Here is a 13,038-nt window from a genome sequence, read left to right as displayed (position 1 = left end):
CCCCCAGGTTTTAGTGTGTGAAAGCAGTCCAGATCCAATGATCCCCAGGCATGTATCTCCAGATGGTGGAGATGTCAGGCGCTGTACTGGCGCCTAGGCATCTTCACTTGGTCGCAAGTGGTCGAAAGCCAGATGCAAAATGCGCCTGGCACCTGGCTAATTTCGAACACTGCAAGCAGCCATGATAGGTGGCCACCTAACCTCTCCTTAAAAACCTCCAAGGAAGGAGAGTCCATCAGCTTCAAAAGGCACACTGTCTCAGAACGTGCAAATCCACTTAGCTATAGGATTCCCATGTGTCCTAAGAGCATTTAAGCCCCATCTGCACTGTACATTTAAAGCACTATCATGCCACTTTAAACAGTGTCAGCTTCCCTCAAAGTATCCTGGGAAGTGTAGTTTGTTATGGGTGCTCAGAGTTGTTAGGCAGGCACCCAGTTCCTCTGGGAATTATAGTTCTGTGCGGGGAATTGCAGTTATCTAATTAAAGTTTAAAACAGTTCTTGAAAAACAAATAAGACAATTACAAAATTTTAAAACCCAACTCATGACATTTCTAACAGAACATAGTTTGAAACAAACAGATATTTAAGGTCTGTTTAGGAAATTAAAAGCAAAAGAAACAAAACAATGTGAACAAGAAAAAAAAAGCCTGGGTGTGTGTGTGGGGGGGGGGGGGGTCAGCCTTAAGAGGTGCTTTTAAAAAGTGTGTTTTACTCCTAGAAGCACTTGAATTGTGTGTAACTGGTCTGCTCTTTGCTGAATTTGCGTCTTAGATGATAGTCCATTTTAATTTGTCCCCTTGAGCTAATGGGGAATCACAGGGAGGCAAACTTGGGCTGGCTTGTTTTGTTTGTGGGGCCACCATAGATGGAGTCTGTTCCCTGATCTCCACTGAGTCGCATTGAGCCCCAAGAAGTGTGGGGGGGTGGGGGTGGGGGTGCAGGCCTTTATCTGACTGCCTTTCACCTGCCTGCTTTTCTTTGCCTTTCTGAAGGAGCAGATGCATTGGTGAACCAGATCTCGTAGTTCCAGAGAGGCACATTGTTCCCCGAGGCCCTTTCTCTAGAAATAAAACGACTCTCCTCAGCTCCACTGTTTCTCTTTTGGAGTACAAGTGCTTTCCCTTCTCCGATTTCCCGCAGGCCCATCATACTGCTAAAATTGAAATATCAAGATGTCTGAAACAGCGGGCAGCCCTATCAATGTGTTGACACCTGGAGGAGCAATTTTTTTTCAATTAGCTTTTATTTAAAGTAAAATAGGCCTGTCAGTTTAGCCTACAGAATGCATGTTAAATAATGTAGGAAGACCCTGCTTCTGATGGAGGAAATATTTTCCCCACCCACCTTGGATTAGGACTCAGTGGCAGTTCAGAAATGAATTGTAATTAATAGAGAGGCCGTAACATGGGGCATAAATCTTGAGCCATTAACAAAGCTGAGGACGGGAGTCGGGGGAGGCTGGCCAGCTTTGTGTGGCCTGCTTATTTCATTTTGTTCTTATGAGATTCCCTGCGTCTTCCTGACACATGTTAAATGTGCAATGGATAGCATTTTGTAGGAACTTAAGAAAAGCCCTCTTGCCGCTTGTGACTCAGAGGCATACTTCTTCTGGCAGTGAAGGTAGAGAATAGCTGCTGTGGTTAGTAGCCTTCGCCAGTTTGTCTAATCCTCTCATCGCCCCCACTACATTCTGTGAGTGCAAATTGCAGAGTTTTAGCTATATGCTTTGTTAAGAAGTGTATTTTCGTTTGTCAACTTTCAACTTCATTTTATGTCCCCAAGTTTTAGTTTTATGAAAGATGGAGAAAAGCTTTTCACTGTCCACTTGGGTGGGGTACAACAACAACAACCACCACCACCTCCACTAGATGATACCACTAACATGTCTCCTCTTACTTGCCTTTACTCTAAACTAACCCCCCCCCCCTTGTAACCTTTCCTCATAGGGGAATTGCTCCAGCTTCTTGATCTCTAGCGGTTCAGTTCTACACACCTGCCTTCAGGGAACCTGAGAGCCCACTCTTGCATTAGCAAGTCAGCTGAGCCTAGTGGCTCAGTCCAGCTAATCTCTGGCTCCTTCCCTGTTTCTGACCTTGATTCAAAATGTATCCATTCTTTCAGATAAGTTCCCCCCTGTTCTGTTACGTTCATTGGCCTCTCATTGATCGTATGGTGCTTTTGTTTGGTTTTTGTTAGTCACCTTGGGAATACTAGTGTACTGACGATGTGGGATAAGAACCTAAAGAATAAAAATAAATCATATTTGGTGGGTACCAACCACCAGTCATTGGTGAGTCCAACAGAAGTTCAGCAGAGGCAAGGCACGGTTACCCTGGACAGCTTAGGCTGCAGACGCCATGAGAGCAGAGCTCAGATGCCGACTTAGCAGCAGCCAGCCCTCGACTGAGCCATGAATTGGGGCCACAGATCCCTCGCTAGCTCCACGTTTGCTAAGAGAAGCCTCTTGATTCAAAAGGGCCAGCCTGCTTGACTCTAGATGGATTGCTCTAGAGGAGGGTTTCCCCAAATGGTTGATATTGACCCCCCTCCGGTTGATGGGACAGTGCAGGGGGTGAAATAAGACCTGATAGGGTCAAAAAGGGCCTGAGGTAGAAAAGTCCATGAGGTATTGTGTGAAAAATCTAATTAGAACGTATGAGCTACAGAAATAAAAGGCATGGACATGCGCAGAGTATACTTCCCTTGCTAGGAGCAATCTCTGAAAATCATAAAATATTTATTTTTTACTTTTTTATGATTTCTGGGCATCAGTGATTAATAAATATTGATTATATTGCTTGACTTTATTTCAGTTATATGCCTAACAATCTGGACCAGGCTCAATGATAATTTTATAATCTCATCAAGGGGTCAATGAACAAAGAAAGTTGGGGAACCTTACAGTAGAGCTTCTGAGCTGGAGTCCTCTGAGGTATCGGAGGGGACTGGGCTGCCCTTGGGCCAGAGGGGACTGGCGGCATGGATGCTTCATGCAGAAGTGCTTCTTACAGACAGCCCAATGGCCTAGAATTGAACCTGGGGCCTTTTGCAAGCAAATTATGCAAGCAAACTGGAAACTCTCCGCGGTCATTTGGGTATGATTCTTAATCACACCGTACTCAACCAGACATATCTTTGTATGCTTGTATACTGTATACTGCTCTTTTCTTGGGGTTGTTCTTTTTTTATTTAAAAAAAATAGTGTTTTCACTTTATCTGCATATAGTTTTTGAAAGCTACCATGTAAACTAGTGGAACAAAAGGTAAACATTTTGAAATACAAAACATTGGGTTTTAGCTTGATGCATTTGCCAAAACAAGGTTGGCTGCTGCTGCAGCAGGGAAAATGTGATTACACGTAATTGTGTTTGCAATTATTTACAAATGCAGTTACCGGGGAAAATGCAATTATGTGAGGTTTATGCCACAATAAATCTGTTAAGTATTTAAGGTGCAACAAGATTTCATTGTTTTGCTTTCCCCTGTTTTATTTCTCTGAGCCATTTGTATTTTCCAGATACTTTTATTGTATGATCATTATTAATGTCATTTCTCACCTACTTCTCCTTCCTTCGGAGCTGCTGTGGGTAATATGCTATTTTGTTCCCTTTTGCTTCAGAGTCATCTCCATGTGTGATTTGTAATAATACTGTTGAAGCAGCAGCCAAGAGGCTTCTTAAATAACCCAGAGTGACGTGAAAATGACATCTATCTATAAATCAGTCCGAACCGCAAACATCTGAAGAAGATTTGCACTTAATCCAATTTACTTCAATCTTGTGCTTTACTTAAAATGACACAAATGTCAAAATGGGACTTTAACTCTTCTTGTTGGAGCATCTCCTGGTGAGAAAGGAAACATACGGCAGATTCCTATGCACTGCTGGCTGTCAGATATTCATGCTTGGGATTTAAGCAGCCTTGCAAATACGTTTGCAAAAGTTACTATTCGTGCAGACTATTTGTCGGGGTGGTGAACTGATGGTCTGTGGACTGAAACCAGCCCCCAAGCGGTTTCTTTGGCCACACTGACTATGGCAGAATCAGAATCTGCAGCAGGTAACATCATGGTACTTGGCTGGATGGAGAGGTTTAAATCTTTCTGTCTATCCTTCTGCTATATTGGCTGTTCTTATAGATTGGCGTATTGTAGGGAAGTTGAAAGGGGACAACTCTACCTTGCACTAGGAACTTTGATTGCATGGCGTCTGATGTTACTCCAACCCTTTGTTGGATTCAGATTATTACTTAACTTCAAATATTTATAGTGAACTCTTCACTCGAAGGCCCCAAGGTGAGGAACACCCAAAATGGTAATAGAGAACTGAAAATAAAACAAAGCATACTTCAAATCATTATTACTGGTATATTCTACATGGCATCAGGGACAGAATAAAAGCATGCACAGCCCACATTGGTTTGAATGCATCCCATTCCCATCCATACAAAAGTCAGGTGTTTCTACAGTAGGGGGCGGGTGCCATGGGCTGCAGGGCTGCCTCCAGAGGGCGGGCCCAATTCTGCCTGGAAACAGTGTGGGGTGCGATGCAGGTGCCACAGGGTCTGCAGGGCACCCCAGCTGCTGCCTGCCTCCTGGCCGTGGCTGCCCTCCAGCAGGCCCAGCACTTCTGAAAAAAGCAGGGTGGCTTATGCTGCCAGGAGGGCACCTGGAAGGGACACCCAGGAGGGGCATGGCTGGTGTGCGCTGGCCTGCAGATTTCCCTCCTGAGTCCCGGGTGCCCTCCCAGCGGTGCACCCCTTGATGTTTTTTCCGACAGCGCTGGGCTGGCGCACACCAGCTGCTTCCCTTTTGGGAGGGATGCATTTGCTCAAGTGGTGTACCCCGCCCACTTGGATACCCTGCCCCATGGAGGGGGTCACGTGCATCACCCCACCCTTCGTCTCAGGGTGGGGTTGCTACACTGGTGTGTTTCTGGATGTGATGAGCACTACAACACTGTCGGGCTCAAGCTTGGATTGGCAGGCTCAGACGGAGGAAAAGGAAGAAACAGAGGGAGGCTGAATTGTGGGAATCTGGGTTAGAGGACGCAAGATCTCCTTTCCACCCTGACCAGCTGATTTGGAGTGGGGAGCAAGGGTGCCTCACCCTCCTGCCTAGTGGAGAGCCTGAGGCTGGCTTTCGTCATCAGTGGATGGGAGAGGTTAAATGGAAAAGTGAAGCCTTGTCACCTAGAACCCTTGTCAGTTCAAGGATGCAGTTTCAGTGATGGGCGTGGCCTGGACAACAAGAAAGGAGGTATCACCTGGAAGAATCCTAAACTGACCAGATAGAGGGCTACATTTAGCCCATGGGCTGCATAAACATGATTGGGTGAGCCACCTTCGCCCTCCCTAGTTGCATCTCAAATAGAATTAAGACCACAGATTGTGATTTGCTGCTGCTGCTGGAAATCTCCATAATGTGCTTGCTTAAAGACTGTTTCCCCTCCCACTTGACCTATAGTGTGTCTGGAATGCAAACGATTTCTAGTAAGCCCATCAATTTGTGCAGGGGCCAAGCCCTCTTAGCTTAAATATTTCGTCACCTAATCTCAAATTTTGTACCCCTGCCTTCTGCAATCTCTCCCCCCCCGTCAGCTCTGCCATTGCTCTTAGGTGCTGTTTCTGCTGCCTTGGTTGCAGAGTAGCTGCTGATGCAGCCGGAGGGGAAATGAATAGCTGAGTCAGTTTGGGAGGGGAAAAGAAGGCTCATGACACAAAAGGGATGACCTGTCTGCTGCTTCTGCTTTCTGCAACCTGATGGCTCCAGTTCTGATGCTCTAGGCAGGGCCACAGTTGCTCACAACCAGCAGTGTTTGGGATTGAGGGTGCAAATTTATTTATTTGGTGGAGGGCAATGCCTGGTGGCTAAGAAAAAGGAGTGACAGTGGTAGTGAGGAACACAGACTGTGGGAGGTTTTTGTTCATTGTGTCCAGTTTGTTGGCCTGGTTCCAGCCTTTCCCAAACTGGTACCTTCCAGATGTTGCGGGACCCCAGCTCCCACCATCCTTGGCCACATGGACCTTCCAGAGCAGTTTGGATTCCATGTCTTTTAGATGGACCATGGACCCAGTCTCTAGCTAATTGTACCAGCATGTCCTCTTGAGTACTACTCCTTCTTGGGACTTATGGCTGAAGTGATCCTTCACCAGACCTGAATCAAAGTAAGGTAGAATGCTCTTGAAGAAGAGAGTGCTTCTTTCATGTCCATGATTTTACAGGGCCCACCCATTTCCTCTGATTGCACATTGTTTTCTCTGATTTTACCACTGTACTTTTATAGTGTAAGAGTGAGTAAGAAACTCACTTTAATTTTTTTTTTACTGACTATGTCTGTCTTGCATGCTCTCCTCCCCTTTTCCTCCAACCTAAAAAAGCAATTTCAAGGTATATGGAAGATAGAAAGTTGGCAACAAAATGACTTTGGACAATAAATACATACACAAATATTTTTAAAGTCAGTGTATCATGTTTTGGATCTTAATGTCCTGTTTGCTGCTTGGTTGACCTTTCCTTTTGGCTTTTGTTTCTAAATGAGAAATGACTTTAACCTAAAATGTACTCCGTAAGTCATCTATATGACCCTGTGTTTTGCATGTTGTTTTTAAATGGAAGCGGGCTGAGCATCTCCCACTCCACTCCACTCCACCTCACTCCACCTCCCTCTTTTGACTCTCAAGCCTCCCAGATACAATAACAGCTCTCAGAATCAAGATGTCTTCTCTCTCTCTCTCTCTCTCTCTCTCTCTCTCCTCTTTTATTTTGCTTGCATCCTCGTCAGTAATTGGGGGCTGCTGTGAGTCATGTTGGGAAAGTGTCTTTCTCTCTCTCTGAAGATGAGGACTCCTCTAATAATAGGAACTAATAAAGATGCTTCACTTGGACAAGGGCTGACAGTTAAGTGGTGAAGGCATTGAAAAGGGGGAAAGCAGACCTTGCCCAGAGCCATGCACTTTTTTGTGGCAGGCAGGCAGACTTGGGGGCGGAGTGTGGGGTGGTGAGGCGGCAGGGAAGGCATTTGTCTTAGTCATGCATGGGTTTGTGTCCCCGAAAGAGAAGCAGGCAATGTTAGAAACTGAGATGGGATAGCTAGGAGCTAAATGGCAACTTAAACCTAGGTTATGGGTGCAACAGCAGAATGTCTAGGCACACTTTTTATGACAAGAATACAAAGCTGAAAATGAATGAACTGCAGCTATAATATTATGTTCATTTTTCACAGGGTCTAGTCCTTCTCCTGCCCACCCCGCTAGTATTCTTAAGAGGGTCTCTTCTCCAGTCTTCACAGAGTAGCTGGAAGTGGGAATGCCGAAAAAGGTCTTCCTTTCCTTCCACTGCAGTTTTAATCTGAAATCTTAGGCGCAGTACTGCTCCCAGAGCTCAGAAACTACTTGCGCTAATGAAATTCCCTGTCGCAAAATGCACCTAGAACAAAGGGAGTTTTGAACACTGGAAGCAGGAAGTAGAAATGATTGAAAAACATGTGTGTTGCGGGTGTATATTGGCCCAGTTTGCATGTTACAATAAACCATAGCTGCAGGTGAATAATAATAATAATAATAATAATAATAATAATAATAATAATTTTTTATTTATACCCCACCCATCTGGCTGGGCTTCCCCAGCCACTCTGGGCGGCTTCCAAAAGAATATGAAAATACTGTGATACATCAAACATTAAAAGCTTCCCTAAGCAGGGCTGCCTTCAGATGTCTTCTAAAAGTCTGGTAATTCTTGTTCTCTTTGACATCTGGTGGGAGGGCATTCCACAGAGCGGGCGCCACTACCGAGAAGGCCCTCTGCCTGGTTCCCTGTAACTTGGCTTCTCGCAGTGAGGGAACCACCAGATGTTCTTCAAAATGGAGGAACACAACAAAAGCTGTCTAGCGATGCAGCAGAGTTGAAAGCAATCAAGGCATGTATTTTGCAGCTTTTATTCAGGATGTTCAATCATTAAAAATATTGTTTTGTGATCCAAGCAATTATGTTCAACAAAGGAATTTCTAGCAGGCGGCTTCCGTGACATTGCAAAGACATCAGAGATAGTTTCTGCCAGAAATACAATTTCTGTGTGTTAGGAAGGTGATGTGGGGGGAATGAAATTTCAGTGAGAGAATACCCCCCCCACAGGTGCTTAAAATTAAAGGGAAATTAGAAAAGCTTCGTTTATCCTAATATGCAAGCACAAGGGACCTGCAAATGGAGGATTATTACGAGCTGTTGGTGAAATGAAGGTGACTATTGTGTTGTTGTTTAAATCTATGTGAAGAATGCAGATCAGTTGGTAAGCATGGATATTTATCTTCCCTGTATGGTAAACTGGTCATGTGCTTACAGTTTTATTTTCTCTCCTGTGTTTCTCATATGTGGACACTGGTTTACACTGCAGTTATGTTTGTGTGTTTTGTTTTTTAAGCTGGCCTTGACCTCCATCTAAAGAAAGCTCCGTTCAGCCATACCAGTTGTGTTCCAGGGAAATAGTTGTGATGACAGACATCCTTCCCTAAATCCAGCTTGTCTGCCATTACTTACTTTCTCATGCAGTGTGATTTTATGAAGGATTAAGGGGCCTTCTTTTGCTGGTCCCTCCCCCTCCCTTTCTCTGTTTGCATGGTGCTTTATGAGAAAAAGAAATAGTTGGACCTGTACTTCTAAATTTGTTTGCAAAATGCATTGAAAACACCTTAAAATAGTTAAAAGACAACACAGAAAGAACACCAGATTAATTTAAAAACAATGCGAAGTGGACACTTGTGGCAGAAACCTGTTCATCCCTCTAGGAAGGCTTGTTGAAACAAAAAAAAACCTTGGTTGTTTCTGGAAAGAGCAAATAGTGGGTGCCTGTCCTTTCTGGGCAGGAATGGTGTTCCACAGAAGGGGCAGTGTCCACACTAAAAGCTGTGCTCTGAATTATTGTCAAGAGGGCTTCTGATACCTTTGCAACTTGAAAGAAAATCTCTTGCACAGACTACAGGGACTTATAGGGTATATGAGGGATATTGTGGTCTCTCAGGTAACCTGGTCCTGAGGTGTATAGGGCCTTTTTTGTTAGTACCAACGCTTGAGTATGGCCCAGTGGCGGATTGGCAGCTAGTGCAAATCCCACCGGCAAGGTGTCCTGTGTTGGGTCTCCACAAGCTACTTAGCCATCACATTCTGCACTGTCTGCACCCCCGAGACCAGCGTCAGGAGCAGCCCCACATAGGGCATGTTGCAGTAATCCAGCCTTGAGGTAGCCAATGTGTGTAGCCTCTGTTGATTTGGCAGTTGTTTTATCCCTCAACCGACATGCATGTAAGCAGGCATGGAACTGCAGCCCCTCTGGTGTCTGTTTTTGTGGTCAAGAGGGGATGCTTTATCAGCGCAGACTGATTTTGTAGGCTGAGGAGGGGTTGGGTGGGGGAAAGAGCCATTCTTCTTCCTCTTTCTCGATGCTTCTGCATGTGCACACATTCCACTTTCAGTTGAAATCGATGTCTGTTTGGCTTGTTTTTCTCAGCTTCAACAGAGATCAGGAGAAAGTAAAAAGGAAGCAGCCTTGTTTGTGGCGGGGAGGTCTGCCCCTTGGTTCTGCTGCAAGGTTTGCAAAAAGGAAAGCAAAAAACCTTAAATAAAATTGTGCTCTTGAACTAGGCTGTTTGCTTGAAAAGTGGGCTGAAGTTGTGTGCTTCCGAGAAGATGGGCAGCAGCTGAGTGGTAGCAGCTTTCTCATCTGCCCTGCAGGCAGCGGTGGGCAATTTATGCTTTGTATAATTAAGAGTTAATGCCAGGAACCAAGCTTAATGCCTCTTTAAACAGCTGGCAGTCAAGGGCGCGCATGGAGACATTCGTTACTTTTAATAGAAAACCTGACAAAGCGAAGCGCGCGCGACCATCTCCAAGCAAAAGAGGCTGTAAGCGTCCATAAAAAGCCAGCAGGTTGTAAAACTCTGCTTTATTTGTGCCTATATCAGGGTGGTCTCCACTTTGGTGCAGGGAAGCAAAAGCAGAGTTTGGACATTTCACATTCCTGCATCTTTATCTGTTCAGTAACAATGGACTGCAAGAGGGCAACCAAAATCAGGGACTGGGAAGGCATCCCCTGTGTGGAAGGGATAAAAGAATTAGTTATTTTCTCTTAACTTTTTAAAATAAAAAAAAGAGAGATGACTGACAGTGCAATCCCGTGGTGTCTGGGTTTAAAAGAGGATCATACAAATTTCTGGTGGAGGATCAGTCTGCCATTGGCTTCTAATCAAGATGGCAGCTGAACTTCCTGTTGGCTGGGGGGGGGCAGTAGCTGGGGAGAGAGAGCTTGCTGCCTTCAAGCTTTTCTTCAGGGCGGGCTTATCTGGCAAGAGTCTTCTACAAGTAAAGAATTCATTGCCCGTTGGTTTAACATTGTAGTAAAGTTAAATAATATATACCTGGGCAAGATAACAGAGGTTGGCAAGCGGTGGAGTGACTATTGAGTGATAAGAAGAGCTAGAAGTTGAGGGTGTCTCCAATTCAGTTCTTCTTGGAGTAGACCCATTGAAGTGGAGGGAACTAAGGGTTCATGTTCATAATGGCTCTGCTCTGATAGAACGGCAGCTGGATACAGCCTTTTCTTTGGCTTGAATTCTTCTCAGGTTTGCTTGGGTCAATTGAAACTGGGAAACTATACCCTTTAGATCAGTGTTTGTGTTGTTTGGCCACAGCTTTTTAGCGTTTCAGGCAGGAGTCTTTCTGAACTCCGCCTGCGGATTCTGGGAATTGAAACCTGGACCTTATGCATGCAAAACATACACATGGCCACAAAGCTGTGGCCTCTTCCCAAAGTGGTTTTGACTGTGCTCTAACACACGCTCTCTCTCTCTCTCTTCTCCTCTTGTTTACCTTGCAGTCGCAGCATGAGTCGTCCAACATGTGCGTAATGAGGAGGAAATCTAGGATTCTTTAGTGCTTCGCATCACAGATTCTGGGGATTTCTCTCTCTATATATCTACACAAGAAAAAGTGAGACCCCTCTGGACTTCTTCCACAATGTCTGGATCTACCCAACCTGTGGCGCAGACGTGGCGAGGGAGTGAACCCCGTTATCCTCCTCATGCCATGTCCTACCCAGTAGCCATAAGTCAACAGCATGTGGTGAGTGTGTGGCGCTCTCTCTTCTCCTCTGTTTAATCACCAAGGTGAATTGTAGGGTGGCGAGGGGTTTGGAGCCTGGGTGTGTCTGACAGTGCTGGTCCCAGCTTACAGAGGGCTCTTAGGAGGTTGCCTTTATACCGAGTCAAACCATTGCTCCATGTAACTCAGTAACTCATGTAACTGACTGGCAGCCACTCTACCATATATCGGACAGGAATCTTTCCCAGCTCTACCATGATAACTGGCTTCTAGCTCAGCCTTCTTTTCTTTTCTTTCATCACCTGGTGAATCATGGGGCTGTTCCTTGCATGCAAACTTAGCACTTCCTGCCAGTCTTGACCTTGACGGCCACATCTCATGGCTTTCTGAGCCTGCGTGTGCTTTCCTAGGGCAGAGGAGAAGATGCTGGGAGGAACTGGGTGGTGGTGGTGGCTGGAAGGCATGGCTTGAGGGTCTGCTGAGGTGCCAGTCCTTAGGAAACTCCTATACCAAGGTTAGGGAACCTCTTTCATTCCAAGGGCCACCTTCCCTTCTGGGCAGCTTTCTGGGGGCCGCATGTCAGTGGTGGGTGGGGCCAGAGGCAAAAGTGGTCGGATGACGGAATGTTGATTCTTTTTACCTAGTTTCTGCACACAAGGGAGGAAAAGGTGGCCACTCTCACCGCTCTTGAGCCAAGTGTCATAGGCCCTGTGGCACCAGGGGGGGAATTGCAGGATCAGAGGATGAGGACCCCGAGGTTGGGGGTGGGAAAAGTTCAGGTCACTGGAGGCCATTCTTGTTGCTGGTGTTATAAACAGTTGGGAGTCAGAAACTTTTTCCAATCTACTGTTGTTTGTTTGTTTATTATTTATGACCCTCCACTCTGTTGGGTTAGACTATGGGGAGAGGTGGGGCATGGACTCTAGGTTTGTGGATTTTAGTGAAGGACCCCCACCCCCCCTCCAAGCACTGTTCACATTTCTTCTTTGTAGTGGCAGTAACCTTGGAAATCAGCATGCCCCATAAGCAGGAGCTGTGTCTTGATTTAGCCGCTACCTGAAAGAGATTAACACATACCCCCCCCCCAGCAACCAGCAGCTTTGCAGATTGATGGCAAGGACAAGGTCATTGGAACAATGAAGATGCTGTTGTCTCTCAAGCCTGTTGTTGCATCCATGCAGATAAGAGCCAAATGAGTAATTCAACCTGGTTTACACTGCTGACCGTTATCTGAAACAACATATTTGATTACAAAGGAGTGCCAGATCCCTTATTTTGTCTTGAATCTGCAACTCTTGTTTGAAAAAAGCTGGGTCAGGCGGCTGTGAGTTAGGGCGACCTGCTTGATCAATAGCCTCCTTTTTATCTTCTTAGAGAAATTTAAATGCAGAGAATTCTGTTTTTGGAAGGGTTCCTGTAGCTATTAACTGCGTAAGACAGGGCTAAGGAACCCTTTCCAGACCAAGAACACATTTTGGGGGCCATATGCTGGTGATGGGTGGGGCCAGAAGAAAAAGAGGGTGCAACAACAGATGCACAACAGATGCACAGTGGCCTATCTATCTAGTCCAATATTCTGTTCTCATCGAGGCCAACCAGGTGTCTGCGGAAAACCAGCAAGCAGGACATGAGCGCAAGAACACTCTCCCCACTTGTGGGTTCCTGGTATTCATAAACATTGCTGCCTCCAACAGAGCACCGGCCGTCATGGTTAGTAGCCAGTGATAGCTCTCTCTCCATGAGTTTGTCTAATTCTCTTCTAAACCCTTCTAAAGTTGGTGGCCATCATTGCCTCTTGGGAGCAAATTCCAGTGTTTGTTGCATGAAGAAGTATTGTATTTCTCAATCCCTAATCCAGGCAGGCAAGAATTCGAGGACACATTTCAGCCAGGCGAAAACAATCAGGCAAAAACATTGCTGGTGGCAATCATTTTTGGAATGCTG

General features: G+C 45.6%; 1 protein-coding gene across 20 annotated transcripts in view; it reads left to right on the top strand.

The window, feature by feature from the left end:
- The window catches only part of NCOR2 (nuclear receptor corepressor 2), a 359,036-nt gene that overhangs the window by 70,539 nt on the left and 275,459 nt on the right, over positions 1–13,038 (top strand). For all 20 annotated transcript variants that reach the window (XM_080985614.1, XM_080985620.1, XM_080985617.1 and 17 more), the window contains exon 2: positions 10,871–11,115. In XM_080985614.1, coding sequence (XP_080841740.1) covers positions 11,011–11,115 — 105 coding nt within the window. In that variant the 5' untranslated portion in view covers positions 10,871–11,010. The remainder of the gene's footprint in view (positions 1–10,870; positions 11,116–13,038) is intronic.

This window comes from Podarcis pityusensis (assembly GCF_964106645.2).
Source record: "Podarcis pityusensis genome assembly, chromosome: 16".
NCBI classification, from domain to species: domain Eukaryota; kingdom Metazoa; phylum Chordata; class Lepidosauria; order Squamata; family Lacertidae; genus Podarcis; species Podarcis pityusensis.
Note: the sequence above shows the minus strand (reverse complement) of the source record. Positions and strands in the feature narration are given on the sequence as shown.